At 36.0% G+C, this 12,759-nt stretch overlaps 2 protein-coding genes across 2 annotated transcripts in view; one reads left to right on the forward strand and one right to left on the reverse strand.

Moving 5' to 3' along the window:
* LOC140143803 (poly(A)-specific ribonuclease PNLDC1-like) overlaps window positions 1-12,759 on the reverse strand; it is a 173,262-nt gene that overhangs the window by 24,418 nt on the left and 136,085 nt on the right. The window contains exons 7-8 of the mRNA XM_072165616.1: window positions 599-702; window positions 238-320 (exon numbers count right to left, since the gene is read on the reverse strand). Coding sequence (XP_072021717.1) covers window positions 238-320; window positions 599-702 — 187 coding nt within the window. The remainder of the gene's footprint in view (window positions 1-237; window positions 321-598; window positions 703-12,759) is intronic.
* The window catches only part of LOC140143771 (uncharacterized), a 37,358-nt gene continuing 34,018 nt past the window's right edge, over window positions 9,420-12,759 (forward strand). Inside the window, exon 1 of the mRNA XM_072165584.1 lies at window positions 9,420-10,209. Within this exon, the coding sequence (XP_072021685.1) occupies window positions 9,426-10,209 (784 nt within the window). The 5' untranslated portion in view covers window positions 9,420-9,425. The remainder of the gene's footprint in view (window positions 10,210-12,759) is intronic.

Here is a 12,759-nt window from a genome sequence, read left to right on the forward strand (position 1 = left end):
GGAACCTGTTAACCCCATAGTCACTATTGCCTTCCCTACAGCACCTCTGATTGGTTAATTACATGATAGAATATTCTGAGTAACCAATGAAAATAGAGCTTTTAGATCTTTAAGCAATTTTAAGTTTAGTCTCCTTCAGCCCTAACGACTATTCTTACCATATCTCTGATTGGCTCAATACATGACATAGCTTTCTTTGTAACCAATCAAAATAGTTCTTAGTGCTAAGTGACATACCTGTCCTGTAGCAGAAGTATTTGTCCAGATGACTGGAAAGTAATCTCTCAGCATGGTTTGTAATTGTAATGAGACAAACTTGTCTGAAAATCACAATTGGAAAAAGAATATTGTTATGTAAGAAGGCACAATTTGAATGCAACTTCACATGAATTGTAATTGCAACGAGACAAACTTAATTAGTAGCTAAGTTCTATAAAACATATCCATGTACAAAGTACTCACATTTTATGGAGACTTGACCTTTCGAAACCTTCTTGTCTGGTTTCTGGCAACTGGCATTTGGGTTTTGAAGTCATCCTTTATCACTGTATGACAATGTTCAATGGGCTGTATTGGCCTGTCTTATTATAAAACCTACCTGACAATGTGACATCTAGAGGCAGCTTGTCACCCTCTATTGTACTTGGTAACCATTCTGCTATGACTGTATGACAATGTTTCAACATGTCCTCGTCTACACCCCTGAAATATAAAGAGTAAAGACAAGAAGGGAATAGATTAATGCAAACTGGTAACGCTTTAATGTAGACATCAACATTATCATCATAAGCTTTTGCCTGTGATGGCACCAGGATGGCTTAGTCATGCCTTCCCACCGTGCCTTAAGTCAAGAGACTTAAAGGTTAGCAACTATTTTAAACTGTTGTGATTTGGTAGTTCACAACATCTTGGGAATGGTAGTGAGCTTTGGCAAAAATTGCATTGATCATTTCATAGCGAGTGTGTAGAAGAATTCAAATATCACAGACATAATGATTAAAGAGTTTAACTTCAACACTACACTATTTTCCGCTCACCTGGAACGTTTTCACTAGTTCGACTAGCATCTTCAGCAGATGGTGATGCTGTGATGATATCTTGTCTACAATCGGGATATCTCTCACTGATGACGTCATATGATTGACAGGATGACATCATAGGATGTTACGATGTAGCGCTGCCCCCCCTCGGGCATCAGCAAGTTATCCCAGATGGGGTCTATTTCTAGACCTTTGTCTCGATTCAGTCTTGGTTTCTGAGTCCTTATGTGTATTGATTCCAGAACTCTACGGGAATATTCCTTTTGCTCCCGTTCAAGAACTTTTACATTTTCCCAGTCAATCTGGTGTCCTTTTGATCTTACGACGTGCTCCCTGACAGCTGATTTGGAGCTGCCAGCGGTGGATTTATGTTCACTGATCCTTTTCTCGAGCTTCCTGGCTGACTCGCCAATGTAACTAGCATCACAATCAGCGCAAGTGATCTCGTACACAATACCAGACTGTTTAATGGGTTCTGTCTTGTCTTTAGGGGCTACTATAAAGCACTCATAAGCGTATTTTGAGGTTTGAAGCTGGTAGACACTCCTGCGGTCCTAAACGCGCGGCGTAGCTTCTCAGAAAGGCCTTCTATGTAAGGCAAGGTGACAAAACCTTTATTGGCCGTCTCCGAGTCCGGGTTCTGAGAAGCACCGTCTTTCTCTTTGGGCTGGCCGCGGAAAAAAGTCCAGTCTTTGTAGCCACAGTTTTTAAGAGCGTTTTTCACATGTGCGATCTCCTCCTCCTTATCTACCGGGTCTGTGACCACCGTTTCTACGCGATGGAGTAGCGTTCTTACCACACTGAGTTTGTGTTCAAGTGGGTGGTGAGAGGAGAAGTTCAGGTAATGCTCTGTGGTGTGTCGGTTTTCGGTACACTTTAACTTTCAGAGTTCCGTCCTGTTGACGACAGACCAGAGTATCTAGGAAGGGAAGTTTGCCGTCTTCTTCTTCCTCACGCGTAAACTTGATGTTGGGATCAATGTTATTAATATGATCGGTGAAACCTTCGATATGAGCAGTTTTTATGACCACGAAGGTATCATCCACATATCTTTTCCAAACACGTGGTGGGTCGAGACTGAATTCGTGACTGAATCGAGACAAAGGTCTAGAAATAGACCCCATCTGGGATAACTTCCTATGACGTCATCCTGTCAATCATATGACGTCATCAGTGAGAGATATCCCGATTGTAGACAAGATATCATCACAGCATCACCATCTGCTGAAGACGCTAGTCGAACTAGTGAAAACGTTCCAGGTGAGCGAAAAATAGTGTAGTGTAGAAGTTAAACTCTTTAATCATTTTATCTACCACTACGTATGAATATCCACTCGTATATCACAGACATACTTTTGTAGGTCTTGTGGTTCTTGAGTTATGTTGCAAAGAGGGCTGAAACAACATCATTTTTGTAAAATGTACATAACTCATAACAACAATAAATCAAGCAAGTTTTCAAAGTATATGATTTGTAAAATGAACTTTTGCAAAACATCAAAGTGTTACTTTTCAATAATATATTGATTTAGATATTAAAAATCTATTCAGTTGAGATTAGATTTATCCTCCACGTCCCAAGCCCTGACAATCAAATTGTTCACAGATTTGTTGTGAGTGGCCTTCTTTTCCTTGTTCGCTTTCTTTCTACTCTCCATATCGTCCAGCATACTTATATTAGAAACGTTTTAACCCAGTTTGAGCATTTTGCTTCAGTCTGGTCCATCAGGACCTATAAGTGTGTTTCCACGCAGAGCAAATTTTCAAATAAAGGTGGGCAACTTAACTGAACTTGTAATGTTCTATGGCCAATATAACCACCCTATGAAGAACTGCATAACAAGTTCTGGTGGATCTATGATATAACTCAAACAGTTGTCTTAGGGTATTTAAATAAAGGCACTTAATTTAATACCCCTGTGACTAGATGGGTGCTGACATTACAGCCTCTAGACAGGATGTCTGAAAAAGTGACCTTTGGCACAGCGGGTGGTTTTCCTGTGTATTTCAATTGGAAATGCGGGATGCATGTCCAAATTTTCTGGCAAATTTGTCATTTTTTTTGCAACTTTGTAGTATCATTGTAAGAGTTTCCGTCGATAACTTTTAGTTCTTGAAAACATACTAAAAAAGTAGAATCCCCCAATATGTAATCAAGTTGCATTTCAGCAATTTTGATGATACTTGTCTGAAAAATTCCTATCTCTAAGCATTGTAGCACATCTACTGATCACTCGGTGGGCTTGGTATTGCGGCGCCCATGGGTCACATGGGCAATATATTTAGTGCCTTTTATTAAATGGCCTATAGTGACTTGTCAAATTTGTTAAAGCATGCTGCATGGGAACACTTGATTTTCTACTTTGAGGATGGCTGTGGTTGGACTTACACCAGTGGCGTACCAGGATTTGTTTTTTTTGGGGGGGGGGGCAAAGCAAATTTTTTTTTCTCAATTTTTTATTCCATTTTTAGTCATTTTAATGACTCTTTGCCATTCCCATTTTATCCCTGAAAATTTTTCTGTGGGTAGCAATATTCTGATGATGACTATCGCTTAGGCGAAACCTTCAAGTAAAAGTTTTGGTTTTGTTGAAAAGAAATATTTTGCGAGTGTCTCTTTATTTAGAAATAACCATAGCAGTACTGACATCATGTGTGCATATTTGATCTAATAAATTAAAAAATGACAAACATGGTGAACTCCAATTTAGAATTTTCTGATTCACATTTGTATTTTGCTTGATAGGGTCATAATATTATTTGGTACCCTGTTTTCATTTTCCCTGCATATTTTCAAGGAATAAAATTAAAAGAGTTTTTATAGGCCTATATATCTAGATAGCATTTTCTTTTATCAAATGCTGTTTTCTTTCTATAAGACCAAAACTTTCAGCAATGATTTATAGGAAACAATATTAAAGGCTAAAGGAGTTTTTTTTTAATTAACTGCATGTGAAAATATAAATATATTGATGGGAATTCCCAGACCTGAATGGCATGCATATTGTGGTGTGTATAATATAGTATACTGCATGTACACTGTGTATAGTGTACATGTACTTGAACTTGTTGTATAGCTGGTTATACCAGATGTACATAAGTACATTTGTACACTGCTACATTGTTGTATGCAACAATTGTGATTGCAGGGTTTTTCCAGCACATCGATATTGAGTCAATGTGTGATACAAATACAGCTCATATATCTATGATATCATATATATTTCATATACACAGTGTTATTCATATACAAGAGGTAAGAGCTATAGCTTATTAGTCCAGTCAATCTAAACAAATTTGTGGTGTCACCCACCACTAATTGCAACAGAATATTTTTCATTTTTATACATTTTAGAGATGTCCCCTGAACATCATACCAAAAATATACCAAAATATACTTGGTGGAAAGTACACCACATTTCGCCATACTGCATTTTAGAAACACTTGCTGTTAGAATTAGAAAAATTTTAATGCTAATTTATTGCACATTCTAGGGAAGCGTGGTTACCGTTTCAAAATAACCGAGTGAGAGGGTTTTCAAGAAAATATTTTTCCTGTCAAAACTGAAGCATCCTCTGTATAAAAGAAAATATGAATATTAACTGCACATCATATATAACGATTCGTGATACCCAATTGTGGCACATTTGATGTCGTTTATGAGGCAGAGAATTTTATTTCAATTTTATATACGCCAAAATATTTTTTTTAATTGAGCGAGAATGGCGATAGAAAAAAAGTTGAAAATTCAATGTATAAATTACATTTGACCCCACAAATGATTACTGTTTCGTTTTTATGGTAATCTAATCTTTTTTAATAAAATTATGGGTCTAATGCGGATTAATTGTATAATTGATGAAAACATCGACGTGTGTATAAAAGAAGCTACAAGAAAAATGGTAGGCCACGCCACATTGATAAGCTATGCTTTTAGTAGGCCTATACGGCGAGTTCGTAGCGCACGTGTGAATCAAAATCGATATACTATTGTGCGTGTATAGCCTCATTTATTGTCCTATATTTCTGTATATAAAACACGTAGTTATCAACAATTGAGCGCTATTAATACACATTAATGTTTTTAAACAAATAAAATTACAAAATATGGTACGTTTTCTGTCTTTGCTTAGTAGAATCCCCCAATATGTAATCAAGTTGCATTTCAGCAATTTTGATGATACTTGTCTGAAAAATTCCTATCTCTAAGCATTGTAGCACATCTACTGATCACTCGGTGGGCTTGGTATTGCGGCGCCCATGGGTCACATGGGCAATATATTTAGTGCCTTTTATTAAATGGCCTATAGTGACTTGTCAAATTTGTTAAAGCATGCTGCATGGGAACACTTGATTTTCTACTTTGAGGATGGCTGTGGTTGGACTTACACCAGTGGCGTACCAGGATTTGTTTTTTGGGGGGCAAAGCAAATTTTTTTCTCAATTTTTATTCCATTTTTAGTCATTTTAATGACTCTTTGCCATTCCCATTTTATCCCTGAAAATTTTTCTGTGGGTAGCAATATTCTGATGATGACTATCGCATAGGCGAAACCTTCAAGTAAAAGTTTTGGTTTTGTTGAAAAGAAATATTTTGCGAGTGTCTCTTTATTTAGAAATAACCATAGCAGTACTGACATCATGTGTGCATATTTGATCTAATAAATTAAAAAATGACAAACATGGTGAACTCCAATTTAGAATTTTCTGATTCACATTTGTATTTTGCTTGATAGGGTCATAATATTATTTGGTACCCTGTTTTCATTTTCCCCTGCATATTTTCAAGGAATAAAATTAAAAGAGTTTTTTATAGGCCTATATATCTAGATAGCATTTTCTTTTATCAAATGCTGTTTTCTTTCTATAAGACCAAAACTTTCAGCAATGATTTATAGGAAACAATATTAAAGGCTAAAGGAGTTTTTTTTTAATTAACTGCATGTGAAAATATAAATATATTGAGGGGAATTCCCAGACCTGAATGGCATGCATATTGTGGTGTGTATAATATAGTATACTGCATGTACACTGTGTATAGTGTACATGTACTTGAACTTGTTGTATAGCTGGTTATACCAGATGTACATAAGTACATTTGTACACTGCTACATTGTTGTATGCAACAATTGTGATTGCAGGGTTTTTCCAGCACATCGATATTGAGTCAATGTGTGATACAAATACAGCTCATATATCTATGATATCATATATATTTCATATACACAGTGTTATTCATATACAAGAGGTAAGAGCTATAGCTTATTAGTCCAGTCAATCTAAACAAATTTGTGGTGTCACCCACCACTAATTGCAACAGAATATTTTTCATTTTTATACATTTTAGAGATGTCCCCTGAACATCATACCAAAAATATACCAAAATATACTTGGTGGAAAGTACACCACATTTCGCCATACTGCATTTTAGAAACACTTGCTGTTAGAATTAGAAAAATTTTAATGCTAATTTATTGCACATTCTAGGGAAGCGTGGTTACCGTTTCAAAATAACCGAGTGAGAGGGTTTTCAAGAAAATATTTTTCCTGTCAAAACTGAAGCATCCTCTGTATAAAAGAAAATATGAATATTAACTGCACATCATATATAACGATTCGTGATACCCAATTGTGGCACATTTGATGTCGTTTATGAGGCAGAGAATTTTATTTCAATTTTATATACGCCAAAATATTTTTTTAATTGAGCGAGAATGGCGATAGAAAAAACGTTGAAAATTCAATGTATAAATTACATTTGACCCCACAAATGATTACTGTTTCGTTTTTATGGTAATCTAATCTTTTTTAATAAAATTATGGGTCTAATGCGGATTAATTGTATAATTGATGAAAACATCGACGTATAAAAGAAGCTACAAGAAAAATGGTAGGCCACGCCACATTGATAAGCTATGCTTTTAGTAGGCCTATACGGCGAGTTCGTAGCGCACGTGTGAATCAAAATCGATATACTATTGTGCGTGTATAGCCTCATTTATTGTCCTATATTTCTGTATATAAAACACGTAGTTATCAACAATTGAGCGCTATTAATACACATTAATGTTTTTAAACAAATAAAATTACAAAATATGGTACGTTTTCTGTCTTTGCTTGTCACTTGGTATGTTGAAGTAATGAAGTTGCGATTATATTTTTAAATTCTCATCATGACACCATCAAGCCTGATAGCCGAGCAGTCTAAGGCGCTGGTGTTGTGTCAATATTGTATAGGAGTACATTTACTACATTATAGCGGCTCAGTGCAGCGTGGATTCGGACCCCGCCGGCGCCTCTGACCCTGCCTCTGACAAAATAAATTTCATTTTATTTTTTTAAATTTCATATTATGTTAGGGAAATGTGGCTGGGAGAATGTATGTATGGCGAAGAGTGGTGTGGGTGGAAAGGTAGTTTTTGGCGGGAAAAGGTCATACAGGGGTCAAATTTCACAATTGCTTTAATCTTTTTAAAAACTATACCAAAGCATTCCTCTAGCCTTAAGGATTCAGAAAAAGTATAGTTTGTCGTATCTGTGATGTACCATTCTCAAGTTATAAGCAAAAGGTCAAAGGTCAAATTTTGGGCTACCCGTGGGTCAACTTTGAAAAAATGCTCCGATCTCCTTAAAAATGGTCTCAATGTATTTGTCCTTTAAAAACACTCCAAAATAAGAATAGTTTGCAATATCTTGGATGTTTTGATACCTAGGTAGCAGGGTAAAAGAGGTTATTGACCATTGAACTCTATTGACCCCAACCTAGTTTTCGATGTTACGCGTGTAATTAAACAACCTAAACAGTGCAAATATTCTTTAAATGAATTATGTTTGCAAGACGAACAATTTGAGACCATTTTGGTTAAAATCAGACAATTTTTAGTTTTTTGACCTCTGTTGAACCCAACATTTGACCTTTGACCTTTTCGGTTATAACTCCAGAACCGTACATCACAGATATGGCAAACTATATTTTTTCTGAATCCTTATGACTACAGGAATAATTTGGTATAGTTTTTAAAATGATTGGAGCGATTTTGAAATTTGACCCCTGTATGACCTTTTCCCGCCAAAAACTACCTTTCCACCAAGTATATTTTAGTATACTTTTTGTATGCTGTTCAGGGGACATCTCTGACATTCATAGCAGTGAAATAAATTCTGTTGCAATTAGTGGTGAGTCAAAACCCACTTTGACTGGACTAAAAGGAGTATTTCGTAATCCTAGCATCCTCTTTTTGTGACACTTTTCAGTAGATATCCACGCAAAAATCTTATTACCAAAATTTCAATTGATTCTGAGAGTCCCTGTGACAAATGATTCCCGAAAATTGGCCACTTACGGTAAAATTCCGGGTTCTGACATTCATAAACTTTGATTAGAAGATGCTAGAAGAATGATTTTGCCCTTTATTTTGCTACCAATTTAATAGGCTACATGCTGGTATTAAATTTAAACTAACTGTTTTCATCATATTTAGGTAATCAACTAAAATGTGTCCTCTACCCCCTTAATTAATGTAAAAGTATTGGTATTTGGAAAAAAATAAAAACTCAAAAACCGTACAAGCTTTGAGATAAAAATGCAAACTTGTGCCCAAAATAGTTGCTTAAAACTAGTTTTCAATTTTGCCTGAATGGTACTACATTTGATTTTTGATTTTTTTTTCCAATCCTATAATATTGTGGGGCATTATCGTTCGCTGACATTTTAGCATAGACAAGCTTTATGCAAATTTGCAAAGAAAAAAATAATAAAGCAGATTTTGTATTTCTGATTAGGGAATTATAATTTGCATAAAATGTCACCCTAGAAAAAGTTCCTTCAACCATGCATAATTGCATATTAATATCAGTAACTTTAATGTTCAAACTATTTTGGTCACGAAATGGTGCCAAGATCTTGAACGCTGTCTTTAAAAGTAGGCCCATCTATTTATTAAATATTCAAATGCACATGGCTAAAATCACTAGATGTTGCAATAATAACAGAAGTTCCAATCTTCACAATCAGTTGCACATGCTGTTGGGTTGTTAACATTGTAAACACTGGTATTTTTTCTGTGAGGTATTAACCAGTGCTGAGATAGGACTATTTTGGACCAGTCACCACTGAACAAAACGCAGGGTATTGTTAAGAGTGGATCTCTTTCAAATTAGTTGAATTAATAGATGACAGTTGACATGATTTGCAGAAGTGTCATGCAATGTTTTGTGATTCTGACAAAAAGATTGATTAGGTCTAACGTAAGCTGCAAATGACATTCATTATTCATTAAAATTACAAATTACTAAAACCAAATTGAAACTTAATCAAAGACTTGAATGCAACTATTGTATCAATCATGTCTTGTTATAATTATTCATCTCACAGATACATCAAAATGGGTGCTTCAGTTGATAAACTGGATGCTAGCAATATTGACTTCCATGAATGCATCGGAGAAGGTGGATTTGGGTCTGTCAGCCGTGTTTCATTTAAAAAGCCCTACAAAGGATACACAGAAGCTGCCAGCAAAACAGTACTTTATGCATTAGCAAAGAAAGAGGTTGAAGTCATGAGCAAACTACATCATCCACACATCGTTAACTTGCTTGGAATTTGTGAAATCCCAAGTGCTAAACTTATTCTGATGGAATATGCACCCAATGGTTCACTGCATGATTACCTCAAAGATCCATCAAAGCCTCTTCCATATGAGCTGCAGAAAAAGTGGGCAAAAGAATCGGCACTTGCAATCACATATCTCCATAGACAGAACTTCCTGCACAGGGACATTAAGCCTCAAAACTGCCTTCTCTTTCAAGACAACCTCTTGAAGTTGTGTGATTTTGGTCTAGCACGTGAGATAGAAGAGTCTCAGACAACATCCAGCCAGAAGGGAACCTATCGCTACATGGCGCCAGAAATTCATGTGGGGAATGAGCGTGGAAGGGCTATCTACTCCAAGCCAGCTGATATATGGGCCTATGGGATGCTGTTACTAGAGATCTGCACAAGGAAACCACCATTTCAAGATTTGGAATGGCACCGGGTGATCTTTGAAGTTGGCAATGGAACCAAGCCATCCATACCTGAAGGCTGTCCCAAAGACCTGTCAGATATCATGCAGCAATGCTGGAATAATGATCCTAAACAACGACCTACAAGTGCAATCATCACAATGGGTATGTAGAGTAATTAACTTGCAAAATTTATTGTAATAAAGTTCAAGAAAGAAAAATATGATGCTTGTGGGTTGTGATTTTATTTAGATGTTTTAGTAATAAGTGTGGATTTATAATTAATACTGGCAAAGGAGTAGAAAAACTATATACACATGTAATGATGTCATAATATGACACTGTATATCTGATTTTGTAAATTTGAGACATGGCCGCTCCTACCCCGGGGATACAGAAAAGGTTAAATTGTGCCGCCTCCTGTAGCAACTGCCCGAAAATTAAAGGTTGAACCAATTTCTTTCCAGCCAGGATAACCCTCAAGAATAAAAAGAGTGGGGGTGGCGGGTTTAGAAGCAAATTTTTTTCTCAACAATTTGTTTTTAATATTAAGGTGTTGACCCCTCCCCCCAATAACCCCCAAACCTCAAGCGGTGACCTTGCTGGCAACCAAAAAGGTATAGTTTCACAACTTCATTTAACCTTTCCCATCATAATTTTCCGCCCTTTTTTCATTACTAATTCTTCTTGTCGCCCCTTCTGCCCTGCCCTTTTTTCTTTAATAATTCTTCTTGCCACCCCTTTATCTTCCGCCACCCCTCCTTTTTTGCCGCCCCCTGCTTTTACCCAGGGGGCTTGCACCCAATGAAGCAACATCCATAATCAGGATTTGGTAATTTTGAAGAATGTTGTCTGACCGACAACATGTCAAAAGCATGGGAGCTTTTGGAGGGTGAACAATTATTTGTGACAAGAGAAAACAAGAATTTCTAAATAAGGCCTAAAAAAGAAAATTGTTTGATTGGCGTAACATAAAAACAAAATTAGGGAAGGTCGGCCGGCATTTTTTACACACATTTGAAGCTGTAAATTGCGTTTGATAAAGGTCTTTTTTTTTTTTTTAATTTTGCAAAAAATAATTAAAAAAGGGCTTTTTTTCTTTAGGCCTAATAGTAAATACCAGAGTTTCAGCATTACAAAGAATGGATGTGTGTCACAATAAGGCCATTAGCATGGCTCTTTTTCACTAAAAAAAATTGCATAGCACTGAGCTTTGGAATTTGAAAAGTATAAATCACATTGGGTCTAAGGCTGTTAACACTTTTTTTAGTTTTTCAAATTTCTTAAAAATACAAGAATTAAAGCTAATTGAACAGACAGTAGCATTTATCAATAAGAGTGCATAACGGCTATGTGAGACAGGGATGCAAATTGTGGAAAGTCAAAATTGAGGCAGTCAAAATTGAGGAAATGATGCCTTGAGAAGAAAAAGAGAGGAAGGGAGAAGAAGAAAAGACGAGAGGAAGAAGACAAAAAGGAAAGAGAAGAGGTGGATGCGGCGGAGGAGTGATGTAGAAGATGACGAAGAGGGAAACATCTCTCAGCAAAAGATAACAAGTTAATAGGTGAGGGCTGTGAGGCAGTGAAGCTACTGAATGGAAGAGAGGAAATCTCAAGACACTGGTTGTGCAAAATTTTGAGGAATTCACCTGATTGTTCAAGAAATAAGAGGAAGGTTTTGGTGTTAGATTACGGAAATGGGTAACAATGCATATTTGAGGAAATTTCCCATTCATGTATATAATTTTTTTTTAAAGAAGTTGTGTGAAGGCAGGAGGAAATAGGGCACATATCTGAAGAAATTTATACACAGGGAGGAAAGAAGGATGTTAGGGACTGTTGCGTTATTGACCCGAAAGACCTGCCCGGGATGACCCGGGACGAAACAAGCTTAGCTACCCGATGAAATTCAAAGACCGGGACGGAAGAAGCATGACCATGATGACCCGAGATTGATCGTGTATTCAAACAGCAATTTGGGGTGGCCAATTTCAAGTGCTTTGCTGAAGTGGTCAATTAGTTTGGTCACCGATTACATTGATTGTAACTGGAGTACTGCACTAGTTGTTATAAACCATGTTATTGATTTATAGAAACGATTCCTGATTAAAACGTCTTAAATTACTATATATTTCCTTAATTTATAATAAATAAAATAATACAACATTTAAATCACGAGAAGTATTATAATATGCCTATACCTATCATGCTTTTTGGACGATCCTGCCCAAGCTATATAAACATTTATTCGATTATACTTTCGCAACAAGCAAGACAAGGTTAAACATGTTTTAGCTGCATAAGCATACTTTTTATTTCATTGAAAAAGCTTTAATTTTGTTCCGAAATTTACAGTTTTATCTATAAGTTTTGATGTAAAAGAACTGGATGCAAACATGTTATCTCTTTTGACGGTAATGCGTATTATGCATTTATCAAGCACGTTTGCGGACATATTTTTGCATCTATTCAAGATGGTGAATTTCTCGAAATATGTGATGTATTTTTCTGAAAAATTCCTTCCTTTCTCAAACTCTTTGCAACTTTCCACTCATCTGATCATCATGTGTGTATCTTTTCATTTACTTATTTATTTTAATTCACTAATTTATCTATCTGTTTACTTATCTTTGCCCCAACTTACCCATTTATTGATCTATCCGATTTATTTGCATGGATATCCATCTCAATATCTGACCACATTTATATATTTAT

This window comes from Amphiura filiformis, unplaced genomic scaffold (assembly GCF_039555335.1).
Source record: "Amphiura filiformis unplaced genomic scaffold, Afil_fr2py scaffold_28, whole genome shotgun sequence".
Lineage (NCBI taxonomy): Eukaryota > Metazoa > Echinodermata > Ophiuroidea > Amphilepidida > Amphiuridae > Amphiura > Amphiura filiformis.